The sequence below is a fragment of the Stegostoma tigrinum genome, chromosome 13 (assembly GCF_030684315.1).
Source record: "Stegostoma tigrinum isolate sSteTig4 chromosome 13, sSteTig4.hap1, whole genome shotgun sequence".
Lineage (NCBI taxonomy): Eukaryota > Metazoa > Chordata > Chondrichthyes > Orectolobiformes > Stegostomatidae > Stegostoma > Stegostoma tigrinum.
The window spans coordinates 45881229-45897225 of NC_081366.1; the positions used below are offsets into that span (position 1 = coordinate 45881229).

The 15997-nt window shown below is 41.8% G+C and overlaps 1 protein-coding gene across 6 annotated transcripts in view; it reads left to right on the forward strand.

Annotated features, from left to right (window-relative positions):
• Positions 1-15997, forward strand: part of rnf44 (ring finger protein 44) — a 137194-nt gene that overhangs the window by 104243 nt on the left and 16954 nt on the right. For all 6 annotated transcript variants that reach the window (XM_048543398.2, XM_048543399.2, XM_048543400.2 and 3 more), the window contains 2 exons: positions 9031-9201; positions 12888-13049. In XM_048543398.2, coding sequence (XP_048399355.1) covers positions 9031-9201; positions 12888-13049 — 333 coding nt within the window. The remainder of the gene's footprint in view (positions 1-9030; positions 9202-12887; positions 13050-15997) is intronic.

Below are 15997 nucleotides of genomic sequence, written 5' to 3' on the forward strand. Positions count from 1 at the left end.
CCTGTTTCTAGACTGCTTAGCCAGGTGAAACATCCACACTACCTAGACCTTTTAATAATTTTGAAAGTTTCAATGAAATTACCACTCACGGATCTAAACTCCAGAGAATTTAGGCTCAATCTCTCCCAAACGACAGTCCTGTCATCCCAGAACTTGATCTGTTGAATTTCCATTACATTCTGTTGCAAGTGGGCCAAACTGCACTTGTACTCTAGGTGCATCCTCCCTAAGGTTCTGTTGAAGGAAGGCATCCTGTACTTAAAATCTCAGTAATCAAGGCCAGCATAATATTTGCCTTCCTAATTGCATATGACTTATGACAAGGGGCACTTTGTCTGTTTTGAACGTCAGCACTTGCTGACCTCTTACCGTTTCACAAATTATTTGCATCTCTGTTTCTGCTGCCAAAGTGGATAACCTCACACTTATCCATGTTAAATTCCATCTGGCATGTTCTTTTCCATTCATTCAGCCTGTCCAAATCCTTGAAGCCTTGCTGCATCGTCCTTACAGCACTCATTCCCACCTAGTTTTTTTTTGATGTCCGCAAACTTGGAAATATTGCATTTTGTTCCCGCATCCAAACCACGAATATAGATTGTGAACAGGTGGGGGCCAAACAACGTGCAAAATGTTTGACAAGTTTCTCGAATAATTTATTAACTTCAGAAATCCATGTTGCCTCTGCCTGTGATTCACATCATTGTTTTTATAAGTCTGAAGTTATCACATTCTTCACAATAGATTCTAGTATCTTCACAATAGATTCTAGTATTTTCACAGTCACTGACATCAGGCTAACAAGTCTGTAGTCACCCAATTTCTACCTCTGTGTTTTCTAACTAATAGGGTTCAATTTGAAATATTCTAATTTGCCGGGACTTTCTCGACTTCGTAGAATTCTGAAATATGACCACCAATGCATCCAGAATCTCTGTAACCATGTCTCTACCTCTCTGATTATTGGTTCCCAGGGATTTGTCAAATTTCAATCCCTTAATTGCTCCAGTATTTCTTTTAGTCACTAATGTTTTTTTGCCGTCTTCATTCTTTCCACTCTGTTAGATCATGATTTGCATTTGGTAGATTCCTTGCACCTTCCACTTTGAAGACAGACACAGTAATTATTTATTTTCTCAATTGTTCCCTTATTTCCTGGTGGAAATTCTTTTGACTCCACTATTCTGCTTTATGCATTCACAATTGTCATTGCTATTGATTCCCTGTTTGTACAACCAAAGACGTTTTTACGTTCCGTTTCAATGTTTCTTACTAATTTGCATTCAATATCCCTTCCTTTAGCAGTTTCTTTGTCCACCTTTTGCTGAATTACAAATGTTTCTGATCCTCAGGTTTGTACTTTTTCTAGCAACTTTATAAACCACCTCCCTCGATCTGATGTGAATTTTAATGTGGTTTGTTATCCAACATTGATTTCACTTCCTGATGGTGTTTTGTGCCTTAAATGAATATGCTGCACATTAACAAGCTACCAAACAGTATTGGTAATGTCTGCTACCATTGTTTGCAGTCCCTTGTTGTTTCTTAGTTTCATTGAAACAGAGTCTGTATCTTAGATAACACTGTAGAGCTGGATGAACACAGCAAGCTAAGCAGGAAAGCTGACGTTTTGGGTCGAGACCCTTCTTCCGAAATGGGGGAGGGGAAGGGAATAGAAGATTGATAAAGGAGAAGATAGGTGGAGAGTAGAATGGCTCCAATCCTTCCTCTTTGACCTGTGAAGGTGAACGTAGATGGGGAGTTAGGGAACGGATAGGTCGGTCCAGGGAGGGCGAATAGGTCAAGGAGGCGGGATGAGGTTGGTGGGTAAGAGATGGGGGTGGGGCTTGAGGTGGGAGGCATGGTTAGGGAGGTGGGGATTAGCCTGGCTGGTTTTGGGATGTGGTCAGGGGAGGGGAGATGTTGAAGTTTGTGAAGTCCACATTGATACTCTTGAGCTGCAGGGTTCCTGAGCGAAATGAGAGATCCTGTTCCTGCAGCTTTTAGGTAACGTCGTTGTGGCAGTGCAGGAGGCCCAGGATGGACGTCATCCAAGGAGCTGGACGGGGAGCTGAAATGTTTCGCTACTGGGAGGTGTAGTTGTTTGTTGTGAACTGAACGTAGGTGTTCTGCAGAGCGGTCCCCAAGCCTCCGCTTGGTTTCCCCGATGTAGAAGAGCCCACCACGGGAACAGCGGATACGGTATACCACATTAGCAGATGCGCAGGTGAACATCTGTGGATGTGGAAGGTCTTCTTCGGGCCTGGGATTGGGGTGAGGCGGGGGGGGGTGGGAGGGTGGAGGGACAGGTGTAGCATTTGCTTCGGTTGCTGGGAAAAGTGCCAGGGGTTGTGGGGCTGGAGGGGAGTGTGGAGCAGACAAGGGAGTCCCAGAGAGAGTGGTCCCTCTGGAAGGCAGATAAGGGTGAGGAGGGAAAAATGTCTTTGGTAGTGGGGTCAGATTGCAGATTCTACGTCTTGTTCAATTAACCTAAAATCTCCTCTCACTAATGCACTGGTCCCACCCCTTACTCATCTTTTACGTCCTCTCCATAATGGCACTGGATCAGACCCATTTACTTCGATTTGTGCCATTAATTCATTGCCTTGTTGCGAATGACCATTCAAATAATGTTTCTTCATTCCTACCTTTTAAATATGATAACTTTTAACTCTACTTGATGTTGGCATTGCTGCTTTCCATTTTCGCTTAATACTTCTCTACTTGCCATAAACCAGCTTTGTTTTACCTGAAATCTCTATCTGATTCCTATCCATGCCCTGACAAAGTAGTTTAGACCTCCCCAGCACCACCAACAAGTCTGCCTAATTATTATATATTATCTCCCCGGTTATTAGTCCCAGTCCTGCTGAGTTGTATGACCTGTCCTTCTATATGTGTCACTTGGTCCCAGTGTCCCAAAAATCTAATGCCGTCTCTCCCCGCCCCATTTATCCAGCCATCTGTGCATTTGCTTGATCCTGCTACTTACATAGTCATCAACACATGGTGATACTATTTTTCTCTGAGTAATCATCTGTCTCACCAGTAACCAAAACCAGTTAGAGTGCAGGTGCCCTGTTTCTATCATGCTCAATCTTCCCAAACAATCTGGCAGTCACCCATTTCCCCCTCCCTCCACATGCTACTAACCTGTGGTACAATCACCAGCTTAAGCGTACTATCCACATAGTACTTGACGTCATGGATTCACTACTTTAACACAGAGTTCTGAAACCTGGTGCTTGAGTTTCTGCAGCAGACAACACTTCCTTCACATGAGCTCATCCAGGCACGTCAAATGTGTGAGACTTACTGTGTGCCACAGGACAGGTATCCCCACATTACTGAGCTGCTTTGCCATGCAATCACCTTACTTTTTGAAATTTACTGTAAATTGCAGGAAGTAGAATTAATAATCTTTATTCACCAGTAAAGTTGCCCCTAAACTCTGCACAGCATCATGAATGTCAATCACTGCCATATTGACTTCAATGTACAGAAGCCACAGCTTCACACAGACATCTGAAGTCTCCACAGTGTGAAAAAACATTACAGGGGACGTAGCTTATCAATCAGCTGCTTCTTCTGTGTTCGTAAGGTAGGTACTTTGTTTTTCAATATTGGCTACTTCCACACATTTCCTAAAAGTAACAAATTAATCTAGCAATTTGTACACACGTCCTTTCCAATAAATATCACTGCCCGATCAGTTTATGGTTATGCAGTGGTGTTTTGTTTGGTTAATCAATCAATCATTTATCCTTCTTGACAATTATTCATAAATTTGAGTTTGGGGGTTTAAAAAAAACAAGCAAAGTACCAATCATGCCCCTATTTCCAGGTGCGGCCTCACTTTTTGATTTTTTTTTCCAAACAGCGGTCCAGACTGAATAGTGAAGATACCTTGCTCCTGTCATCTGCCAGTCACTTAGACTGGACCCCCTCTCTCTCTTCAGTGAATTCCCTTAATTACCAAATTTCCTAGTCCCCTCTCTGTGCCTGGCTGCACTCAGCAATGAGCTACTGTGTTTGTGCTCCCAATTTAATACATTGATGTTTTCACATGATGTTCAAATGCTAGGAATATTTCCACTTCTCGGGTCATCCTTCAACATAAATTAAGTATAAATGGAATGTTTTAATAATGTACAGCATCTGCCAAGTTGAGTGTATTTTAATTGCAAAAGTTTATTAGAAGTGTAGACAGTTTGTTTCTCAAACACTGAGATGTTTAAAAAAAACTTTTCAAATTCATGGTCTCCAATTTGCTGGAAGAGCTTTCAACATCCTTTATTGTCTCGTTAAGAATAATCACGAGTGCACCTTCTGTGGTTCTGACATGATGTGGATTTTACAACGCAACAGTTACTTAGTTTATAGATTTCATATTTTATCTGTTACTGAAATGATTGATAGCTGAAACAGTTGAACTTGTGATAAAACATTTTAGCTTTGTGGTGAAGCCTCTACTTGAAAACTCTAATGTTAACATTGAGCTGAATTGATTGCTTCAGCTTCAGTTATACTACTTGTGTATATGCCACTCACTGAACCAATGAACAGAGTAGTAATACATTTCAACAGCGTTAATTGCTGCATAAGCAGTCCTGCTGACTACGCTGCATATTCATTTAAATATGAGTCTGCACCTTACCTGGGCTAGGTTAGTTGCCATTACCTTCTGTTGGAATAGGAATCTGCAGGACTTGGCTGATGTGGTGTGGTAGAAGAAATGCATTTACTGGTTTAACTAGAAATGGCTTTTGTATTGACCAAGAAGTAGAAACAGAAAATAGGTACAGGAGTAGGCCATTTGGTCCTTTTTGTGCCTGCTCCACTGATCATCCTATTCTACCCTGTTGCAATTTTCGTCCCATATCCTTTGATCCATTTAGCCCAATGATCTATATCTCTGTCTTGAAAAAAATCTCAACTTTTTGATCCCAACCAGTTTGTGAGATTTCCCCAGTCATGGGGAACATAGTTCCTGCAATTAGCCTGCATATTCCTGTTAGAACTTGATAGGCTTCTATGTGATAACCTCAGATTAGAAGAATGGGGGTAATAAAGTCCTAACTGATAAATTTTCTCCTCCATACATCGGTCCTGCCATCCAAAGAATCAGCTTGATAAACCTTGTTGCATTCTCTCCAGAGAGACACCATCCAGCCTCTGATAAGGAGACCAAAACTGCACGCAGTATTCCAGATGTAGTCTCGCCAAGGCCCTGTATAGTTGCAGCAAGAAATCCCTGTTCCTGTACTCAAATTCACTCACTGTGAAGGCAACATGCTGTTGCTGCTTTCCTGCCTGCAACACTTTACATACTTTTTGGTGGCTACTGTACAAGGTTGGCACCTCCCTTTTCCCAAACTTTGCCATTCAGATATTAATCTGCCTTCCTGTTTGCTTTTATTTTTGCTACCAAAGTAGATAACCTCCTATTTGTCCACATTAAATTTCATCTGCCTTGCATTTACCCACTCACTTGTCTAAATTGCACTGAAGCATCTTTGCATCCATCTCACAGTTCACCCAGCTTTGTATCATCTGCAAACCTGGAGTTATTACATTTACTTCTATCATCTAAATCATTAACACATATGGAGTCCAAGCACTTATCCCTCTGGTAACACTGGTGATTGATTGCCACTTCAAAAATGACTCATTTATTCCTACTGTTCATTTTCAGTCCACCAGCCAGTTCTCTATCCAGGTCAGTACGCAGCCTCGGTCCCATGTGCTTTAATTTTACATGCTAATCTCTCTCTTTTGTAGGACTTCATTGAACTCTTCCTGAAAGCACAAGCTAACCACATCCACTGGTTCCCCTGATCAATTCTTCTGTTAGACTGCCTCAAAATTCCCGGAGATTTGTCAAGCATGATTTCCCTTTCGTAAAGTCATGCTGATTTCAGTCTGACCCTGTTACTGTTTCCAGATGGTTTGCTACTAAATCTTTTATAGTGGATTCTAACGTTTTTCTGTACTACAGATGTCTAGCTAACTGGTGTTTCTCGCTACTTCCTTTTATGAATAAATAGCTACCTGCTAATCCATAGGAACTGTTCCAGAGTCTTGAAAGATGGCCATCAGTACATCCACGGGAAATGGGGTAAATGTGGTCTTCTGCAGTTCTGCCCTCAAACCATCTTCACCCCAACAACAATGGGTCCAGAGTCCCCTTAGATCTGACATACCACCCCATCGACTTGTGAATACAACACACTCCTCTGACATTTTCTGTGACACACAATCGGACCACACCACCAAAAAGATATTTCCCTCCCCACAAGTCTGCTTTCTGCAGGGACCATTCACTCTGCAACTCCCTTGTCAGTTTCACACTCCCCACTAACCTCTTCACCACACCCAATACCTTGTCCTGCAAACTGTGGAGGGTGCTACACCTACCCTTACATTCCTCCTCCTCCTCCTCCTCCTTCCCCCCCCCAACCTCTCTCCCGTCCAAGGCCTCATAGGATCCTTCCAAATCAGGCAGAGATTCACCTGCACTTGGTCCAACCTCATCTATTGTACCCATTGCTCCTGATGTGGTCTCTCCAATTATAGAAGAGACCACAAACACAGACTCTGGAAAACAGTTTGCGGAGCACTATACTCTGCATGCATCAACCAACCCGACCTTCCAGCTACCATCCACTTTAACACCCCCTCCTCCTACTCCCTGGCAACATGTCCATCCTTGGCCTCTTTCACTGTCAGAGTGAAGCCAAATGTAAACTGGAGGAACAACACCTGATATTTTGCCTTGGGAGCTTGTAGCCCAATGGCCTGAATATTGACTTCACCAGCTTCAAAAATCTCTCCTCCCCTAACCTGTCCATCATCTGACTTGCCAATCCACTCCGCCCTTCCCACTGACCAATCACAGTAACCTCCTATCTGCATCCACCTATCTCCATCAAACCTATTCTCCCACTCCCTCCCTTTATTTCAGCTCCCCCCCCCACCCCGCCCCGAAGGGGTTTGACCCAAAACACTGACATTCCTGCTTCTTGAATGCTGCCTGACCCGCTGTACTTTTCCAGCTCCACATTTATAGACTCTAGCTTCCAGAAGCTGCAGTCCTTGCTGTCTCCATTTCCCTACTACTACTGATTTCCTTGCGTTTCTCTCACTCACTCACTAGATTATATTTCCTAAGATTTTGGGTATGTTATTTGTCCTTGAAGGCAGAACAAAAGTACATATTGCCATCTCTTCATACTGCAGTAAACTTCTCCTGTTTCTGAATCTAAAGGACCTACGTTTGTCTTTACTATTATTTTCCCTGTTCTCCTACCTGTAGAAGGTTCTTACAATGAATTTGAGTTCTGTGCAAGGTTACTCTTATTAGTAGTTTATTCCATGATAACAAGTTACAGATTACATTGATAGGCAGTGTTTCAGAGATTGAGAGAAGGACCTTGGTGTTAGGTCTCACTCCTTCGAGATCACAGGCTGTTCAGCACACAAGTCCATCTGCTCTAATCGTAGCAGGTAGTGCTTAAGGCAGTGCTCAGTGTTAACACTTTCAGAAGCTACATGTGAATCTGAGTGACCACGAGCAAGCAGGCTCTGTACAGTCCATATTTTAGCTTGCAACTTCATGACTGCATAATTAAAATATTTAAATGTGGTGATTGTATGTTATATAATATCTCCTCAACATGAAATTAAGTGCTGTTGACTTGGTTAACTAAATTAATTCTAGATTTTTCTTTTACACTGTAAAATAATTTAATTAGTCAGTCAGACTGCTGTTGCTGCTAAAGGAAGAACAAGGTGCTCACGTGACAGGAACATGAACATTTTTAGTTTTCTCTTCTTTATACTTGACCTTTTTTTACTTGTGCAGAATGCAGGTGTTTTTTTTGTCTTAAGTATTTCCTCTCTGGCTACATTACTAAGTAAACATTGCTTGGTTGTGAGGACGAATTCTTCAACTTCTAAACATTGTTAGATTCTGACCTTGGCAAAGTGATGCCTGAGTGGGGGCATTGTTGATTTTGCTCCCATTTAAAGGAACATAGGACCCAACTTCTACTGCTGATGTTAGACACACAAAACAACCGTGTGGGTCAGATTTTGCTCCAGAACTAAAGGTGACACTAACAGCAACAACTGCATCTTAAGCATAAAACGATTAGCACCTTTCCACCCAGAGGTTTGCAGTTAAATACTGAAATCAGAAATTTGCTACCTGAGTTAATTCTGCTTCTCCTGAAGCTGCATTATAATGGATGTCCAACATTTCCAGCTTTTATTTCAGATTTCCAACATTCATATTATTTTACTGAAGTATTAGCCTGAATAGGATTCTTTTCAACTGTGCCTGTATGTCAATGAGTGTGAAAAGACTAAATAATTCCAAAGGGTTGAATTTGGTCAATGAGCAAGTAAACCTCAGAGACCCAGGAGGATTCTAGATTTGATCTTCTGTTTACTGTTTTCGGGCAGATCGGTTATTCAGCCTTCCCGCTCTAGATCATCCAGCAATTCTGCTAAACTTGTGCCCATCTGAATATGGAATGAGGACAGGATTAGACTTGACTGTGATGCTCCCTGCATGTTTTCTCACTACCAAGGCTCACTGATGAGCTCTGTTCACTGGATAGATTTCTGCAGCATGACTGGCACCTGATGAACTCCAGTGCAGCAACAAGAGGAAGGGAGGAGACATATTTGAAATGACCAAGCAGCTGTTTTTCAATTGAATAGCAATGAAAGCATTTTTTCCCCACTAAATGCATATATCAGTGCTTACCGTATATAACTTAGTTTTTCCTGTTTGCTAACGGTTGTATGTGATCTGTTTCATGCCATACATTCTCTGAAATGATGTAGAACTGAGCTGATCAGAATATGTGGTGGGTTGCATCCTAGGTCTTTAGATAACCATATTGTACACGTTTTCAGAATTCCTGGGAATTTAACAGTATGAATACCTTAGTTACTGCTGTCCAGCTAGAGCCATTCCAGGGATTATCCTTTTCATGTTGTATATGTTTTTTTTTCTTCCAGCTGATTCATGCGTGCACAATGCAGCATCTGCCAGTCTCTTACCAAGCCTTCCCTCCACTTATCTCCAGTGAACATTTTATACTGCATCCTCCCCATCTGCCACCCCACCAGCATCCCCACCTTCCTCCCTTGGGCCAGTTTGTTCCAATCCAGCCACAGCACCCACGACTGGTAAGTGAAATATTTACAGGTGCCAATTTAAAACTTACTTTTTCAGTACAGCCACTGTTTATAGCCCAGGTAATGCTCTGAAAGGAATTATTAATGGTTCCCATCTTTTTCCTCTTGTTATGATCTTATGCATTTCAGTGGGGTGGGGATGCCAAAACATCACACCTGCAGCCAGGCATCCATCCATCCACTGGTATCATTGAAGTCTGTGGGAGTTCACAGAATTACGGATTGTGACTGGATAGAATGAGGTCATTCTCCCATCGTATCTGTACTGGCTTAATCAAATAGGGTATCTTCTAGCAGCATTACCTGCTCTTGTATTCCATTCAAATCAGATTTTTGACCTTTGTATATTTTGTACTTTAGAACAAAATAGTTTACCACATAAAATTATTTCTCTAAACTCCCTTGGGTCATTCTGTACATGATTCACAAAACAGAATCCAGGAATATGGGGACGGTGTGATGAAGTGAAGATTGAAGGTCAGCCGTTGTAGAGCAGCCTCAAAGAGCCAAATTGTCTATTCCTGCTCTTATTTCTTATGTTCTTACAAACCACAAAAACCAGTGAAGCCGGGGTTTGATTGCTAGACTTGATTGCAGCTGAATTAGTCTAATTAGCCCCCTTCCATGGGGTGGGAAACCAAACACTGAACAAAACTTTTGTTCCTCCTCTTCCCCACTGGAAATTGAGCCTACTGTTGCTCTTGCGTCAGCCAATCTAACAATAACTGGTAGTCTACATGTGTGAGATTATTTGGTTGAGCTAGCAGACAATTTCTACCTCTCATAGAGCCCATTTTGTTTAAAGAGTGAGGACAAGTTATTACAACAAACAATGTGGTTTTGAAAAGCAGATTCAAAGTTTACCACCACCCAGAGGTAATGGGTGTCATCCCACCACCCATGGGATTCAAGGAAATTTAGCTAATTGTGCCCAGAATTGGCTGAGTAGCAGGTAGTGGTTGAGGGATTTTGTTTTGACTGGAAGCCTATATCCAGTGGGGTTCTTCAGGAATCACTGTTGTGGCTCTTGCTGTTTGTCGTATATGTAAGTGATCGAAACAAATGTCGCAAGATTGATCAGTAATTTCACGCAATATATGAAAATTGGTAGGGTGGTAAGGAGTGACAAAGATGGCCTTAGGGTACATGAGGGTATAGATAGGCTGATCAGTGGCAAATACAATTCAGTCCAGTTAAATGTGAGGTGATGCAGTTGGGCGGAACAAACTAAATAAGGGAATACATGATGAACGGTAGGACCCTTGAAAGCATCAAGGAGCGAAGAGGCTTTGGTGTGCATGTCCACTCTACCCTTAAGGTAGCAGGACAGGCAGATAAAGTGGTTAAGAAGACATATGGGATACTTGCCTTTGTTAGTTGAGGCACAGAATTTAAGAGCAGGGAGGTTATACTGAAAATGTGTAAAATGTTCATGAGATTTTGTATGGTGTAGAGTTTTAATTATTGAAGAGATTGGCTCGACTAGAGTTCTTTTCCTTGATGTAGACAAGACTGGTTGAGGGAAAATTGAGTTGTGTAAAATTATGAGGCGCATAAACGGGAAGGAATTTTTCCCTTTTTGGAGGCGTACTTTTACGGTAAGGGTAGGAGCTTTAGTGAGGATCCAAGGAAAAGATTTTTTTCTGTTTAACTCCGAAGATGTTGGGAATCTGGAACTCACTGACTTAAAGGGTGGTAGAGGCAGAAACCCTCATAACATTTCAGAAGTATTTAGATGTGGTTTTGCAATGCCAAGATACGCAAGGTCATGTGCAGGAAAATGAGATTTGAATAGGTAAGTTGTTGTTTTTGACCAGTGCAGACTTAATGGGCTGAACGGCCTTTGTCAGTGCTTTAGAAATGTATGATTATAAAGTACTGCAGATATGGCTACTTAATATGAGCCCATGGCTTTGGAGGTTATATATTACTATCAATGGAGGATTAGCTAACTAATAGAAGATACTTCTGAGGAAGGGTCACAAGATCCAAAACGTTAACTCTGATTTTTCTTTGCAGATGCTCCCTGACCTGCTGAGCTTTTCTGTTTTTGTAATGGAAGAGAGTTTTGGGACACAGGGCATTTTCAGGATGGCAGTCTGTAACCAGTGAAATGCTGCATTGTATGGGTGCTGCAGCCACAGTTATTTAATATGTATATAAAAAGACTTGGATGAGGAAAGTGTTTGTGCTATTACCAGTTTTGTGGATGGCACACAAAAATATAGGAAGACAAGTAATGAGGTTGACACAGCATCTGTGAAGGGATATAGACAAGTTAAGTGAATGAGCAACATCTTGGCAGTTGGGATATAATGTGGGAAAATGTGAGATTATGTACTTTGGCAGGAAGAATAGAAGAGCTGAATGTTATTCAAGTGAAGAGAGAAATCAGAATGTTGCAGTGTGGAGAGATTTGGGGGTCCTCATGCATGAATCTCAAAAAGCTAATGTCCAAATTCGTTAGGTAACAGGGAAGGCCAATGGGATGTTGACCCTTTTCACTTGAAAGGGAATGAAGTGTAAAAGTAGGGAAATCTCACTAAAACAATACACTGTGCTAGAAAAAGTATTTAAAATACCGTAAGCAGTTCCAGCCCCTTTACTTAAGGAAAGGTGTACCAGCATTGGAAACAGACCACAGAACGTTAACTGGGCTTATTGTGGCTACAGAGGGTTCACTTGTAAGGAGAGGTTGAGCTGTGCTCCCTGGTGTTTATAAGAACAAGTGAAGACATTTACAGAAACATACGTAATTGTTAGCTTGACAGGATAGATGTGAAGAGGTTGCTTTTGTGAGTGTGTCCAGGACCAGAGGGCATAACCTAGAGTAAGGAGTTGCCCCTTTAGAGATGTGGAGGAATTTGTTCTCAGGGAAGTTCTGGACTTCTGTTACTGAAGAGTGCTGGAGAGGCTGGGTCATTTTAACTACGTTCAAGTTGGAGAGAGATTTTTAATAAGCAAGGGCATTGTGGAGACGAGACAGGAAAGAGGAGTTGAGGATCATCAGATCATCCATGATCTCATTGAATAGTGCAACAGCTGTGGTTGAATAGCCTGCTCCAGTTCTGGCATCTTGTGGTCCTACTGTAAGACCTAAAAACCTTCCTCTGTGACCACACCTTTAGTCCTTTACGTCATTGTGGCTCTGTGTCCCATTTTATTTGAAAATTGTCTGCTGAAACTCCTAAGGGCATCTTAACTAAGCTGAATGTTCCAAATAAATAGATACTTGTTGCTGCTTTTAAATGGCGGTTTTCTTTTAACCACTCTTGACATGCTGAACAACCTAGTAATGCAATGCTGAGGGAGTTATTTTTGCTTTAGTAATCATCATTTGTGGCTTCCAACACATGAGACAATCCATTTCTTACACACCTTTGTTATGTAGTAGATTTGTTGGCTCCACAATCAAATCCCATTTTACGTAGCCTGTTAGCCTGACTCTCAGTTGCCCTTCAGGATAAGCAGTCATGGAGGAGGATGTAGGATAGGTCATCACTCTGCTCCCAGTGAACAGGAGTACTCTTCTGGACATAAAGTATCACGATTGGAGTCTGTATTACACTGGCCAGGATGGTCGCCCTTCCAGTTAATTATTTTGAAATACAGCTTTGGAGCCAGGTTTCAGTAATAAATACTGATTTGAATCTGTTCTACTTCTTTCTTTTCAATAGCCCCTGCAGAGGATAGAGAATGAAGTAGAAATGAGGGGGGACCAGCACCCAGTTGGTGGTTTTACATACCCGCCTTCACATCATCCCCCTGCCATGCCAACTTCAGTCCCTCTGCAGTATCTTCCTCATGACCCCTTACACCAGGAATTGCCCTTTGGAGTGGTAAGTATTCTCTCCAGCTGACCTTGTAAAATTGGAGTGTATTGAATTTTGTAAAAGGTTCCTTGTGATAGCTTGATTGATAGTGACATTGAGTCTAAAGGTGATTTTAAAAAGTCACTGTGAAGAGAACTTCTACAGTTAATGGTAGAGCTCTGAGCGGTGGTGTTGAACAGGGAGACCTAAAGTTTCAAGACCATAGTTCTTTTGAAAGGTGCATCACAGGTAGACAGACTGGTTAAGATGACATTTAGCACACTTGCCTTCATTGCTCAGACTTTTGAGTGTAGGAGTTGGGACATTGTGTTGAGGTTGTATTGTATGTTGGTGAGGCCACTTAGAGTACTGTGTACAGTTATGGTCGTTGTGCTATAGGAAGGATACTATTAAACTGGAGAGGGTTCTGAAAATATTTATCAGGATGTTCCTGGGACCAGAGGGTTTGAGGTACAAGGATAGGCTGGGACACTTTTAACTGGAGCATAGGCTGAGGGATGACATTACGTAGTTTTATAAAATCATGGGTGACACAAATGAAGTGAATAGCAAAGATCGTTTCCCCACAATGGAAGAGTTCAAAAAAAGAAGGCATATTTTTAAGGTGAGAGGAGAAAGATTTCAAAGGGACCTGAGCGATAACTTCTTTCACCCAGAGTGGTTAGTATGTGGAATAAACTGCTAGAGAAATGGTAGACACAGATACAGTTGCAAAATTTAAAACACATTTGGATAGGTGTATGAATAGGAAAGGTTTTAGAGGGATATGGGCCAAATGCCAGGCAAGTGGGACTAATTTACTTTAGGGAAACTTGGTTGGCATAGATAAGTTGGACTAACGGGTCTGTTTCTGTACTGTGACTCCATAAGAGAAAGTTGGGATGTAGTTAGAACTGATGCCTTGGTTCTGAGTTGTGCATCATCCTGTTGCAGCTGTAACCATGATCACCACAATAAAGAGCAGCAGCATTTCACTTGATATTGAAAATAAGTCCCTAATGACTGATTTCTGGATTGGCTACAGATCTTGATCAAAGGTTTTTTAAAGCCAGTGATTGGTATATGCATTGTGTGTTGGCATATTGTGTCTCTGTGGATACATCACATTAAGTATATCTTGCGTGTACATGTACAGCCTGTATCTCAAATAACAAAGCTGATATCATTCAAGAGGTGCTTCATACAGGAATGAAGAATTCATGATTACATAATTTGTCTGCTTTATACAACAAAGATGCTATGGCAACCAAAAGTGGCTCAATAAATGAGCATTTGAATGGGGAATAAGAAATATCTTAGAAACCACAGAAATAATTAAGTGAGGGTAGATTGAACATTGATATGAAAAGAATAATAATACTAATAATATTTAGTTGCTGCTGCAAAATTGTGAATTCAACATGGTCCATGTCTGCTTCAAATATAATTGATGGGTTTTGTCACTGAAGTAATTTTTTCAGAGTGTTGAGTGTTTAAGGTGAAAGTATACTAGTGCTTTCTATGTTTCTTTTATGACATACTCCAAGTTATTTTGCAGTATGGAGCAAAATCATGCCGCTTGATTTTAAGGAAATGAGAATATTGCAGATAGTTCGAGCTGGATGAACATCGCAGGCCAGGCAGCATCAGAGGAGTCGGAAAGCTGACGTTTTGGGCCGAGGCTCCTCTTCGGGAATTTCTGAGGAAGGGTCTCGACCTGAAACGTCAACTTTCCTGCGCCTCTGATGCTGCCTGGCCTGCTGTATTCATCCAGTTCTGCACCTTGTTGTCTCAGATTCTCCAGTATCGGCAGTTCCTACTATTTCCATTGCAGATAACTCTTGTCCAAAGAACTAAGTAGAATGATTTAAACAAAAAGCTGTAGCTGAATGCATAGTAACAGCAAATAAAGTCAATGGTTTGCTTTATTCACCCTGATTGCAGCAAGATCCTGATGTCAATGGGTAACTGTATATGTTCAAGTGAATTCACTGGGTTAGAACCTTTTGTTGTACCTCAGTTACTGCAGCAAAGCAGAAAGCGTGAGCGAACTGCAGATAGTGTGTGTATTTGACACACTGAGAAACATGGGGAGCTTTTTTTTTGCCTGATTTATCCTCAGAAGATGCCTGAATCTGAGCTAGCACTTGGCCAAATTCTGCCCATATTTATGCAGAGGGGTAGCTAAATAAAACGTATTCTGTCTTGTATTCTCAAATCTGCATCTCTAGCGCACAGAATCTCTATTCCACACATACTCCATCTTTCTCCCTCCCTCCCTCTCTCCTCTTCCCTTCCCACCCCACCCTGTGCTCGCTCTCTTTCTCTCTTTTTTTTCTGTTTCTCTTTCTTTCTCGCTCTGTCTCTCTTGCTCTCGCTCTGTGTTGCTCTTGCTCTCGCTTGTGCACTCGCTCCGTCTTTGCTGTATAGAGACACGGTATCCCCTTCATTTGTGCCTGGACATGTTCTACCATGGCAAGTGTTATTGTATGTGAATGCAGAAAATGCTAGACAGCGGAATACATTGGAAATCGGGCAGCAGGTTCACCAGTATGTGGTGGCAGGTGTCTATCACGTTGATGCAATCGTGAAACTTGGTTCCTGGGGAGGGTCACATTGGATACTAATTCAGAACTTATTCTTCGAACATTTGATAATGCAGTTGGGGGTCAGAGTTCAGGGTGAATCTGATCTACTTTTGAAACAATACCGGACTTTTAAAAAGGGGAAGTAGGTAGGGATGTGCTTTAGCTCATAGCATCACCTTGTGGCAACTTGCATGATTAAATTTACAGCGTTTTGTTTGTGGTTGTGTTTGCTGTCACTACACCTGCAGAGGGCGCACTTGCAGCATACTTGTCACACCACAGCCAGTTACACCTCAGGACTTGAACCATGGCTTCATGCCTGAAGTTCACTGTGTTGCAGCCTGGTGCTCCTTCAGCAAATTGCAAAACTGTTCATCCAGAGGAGCG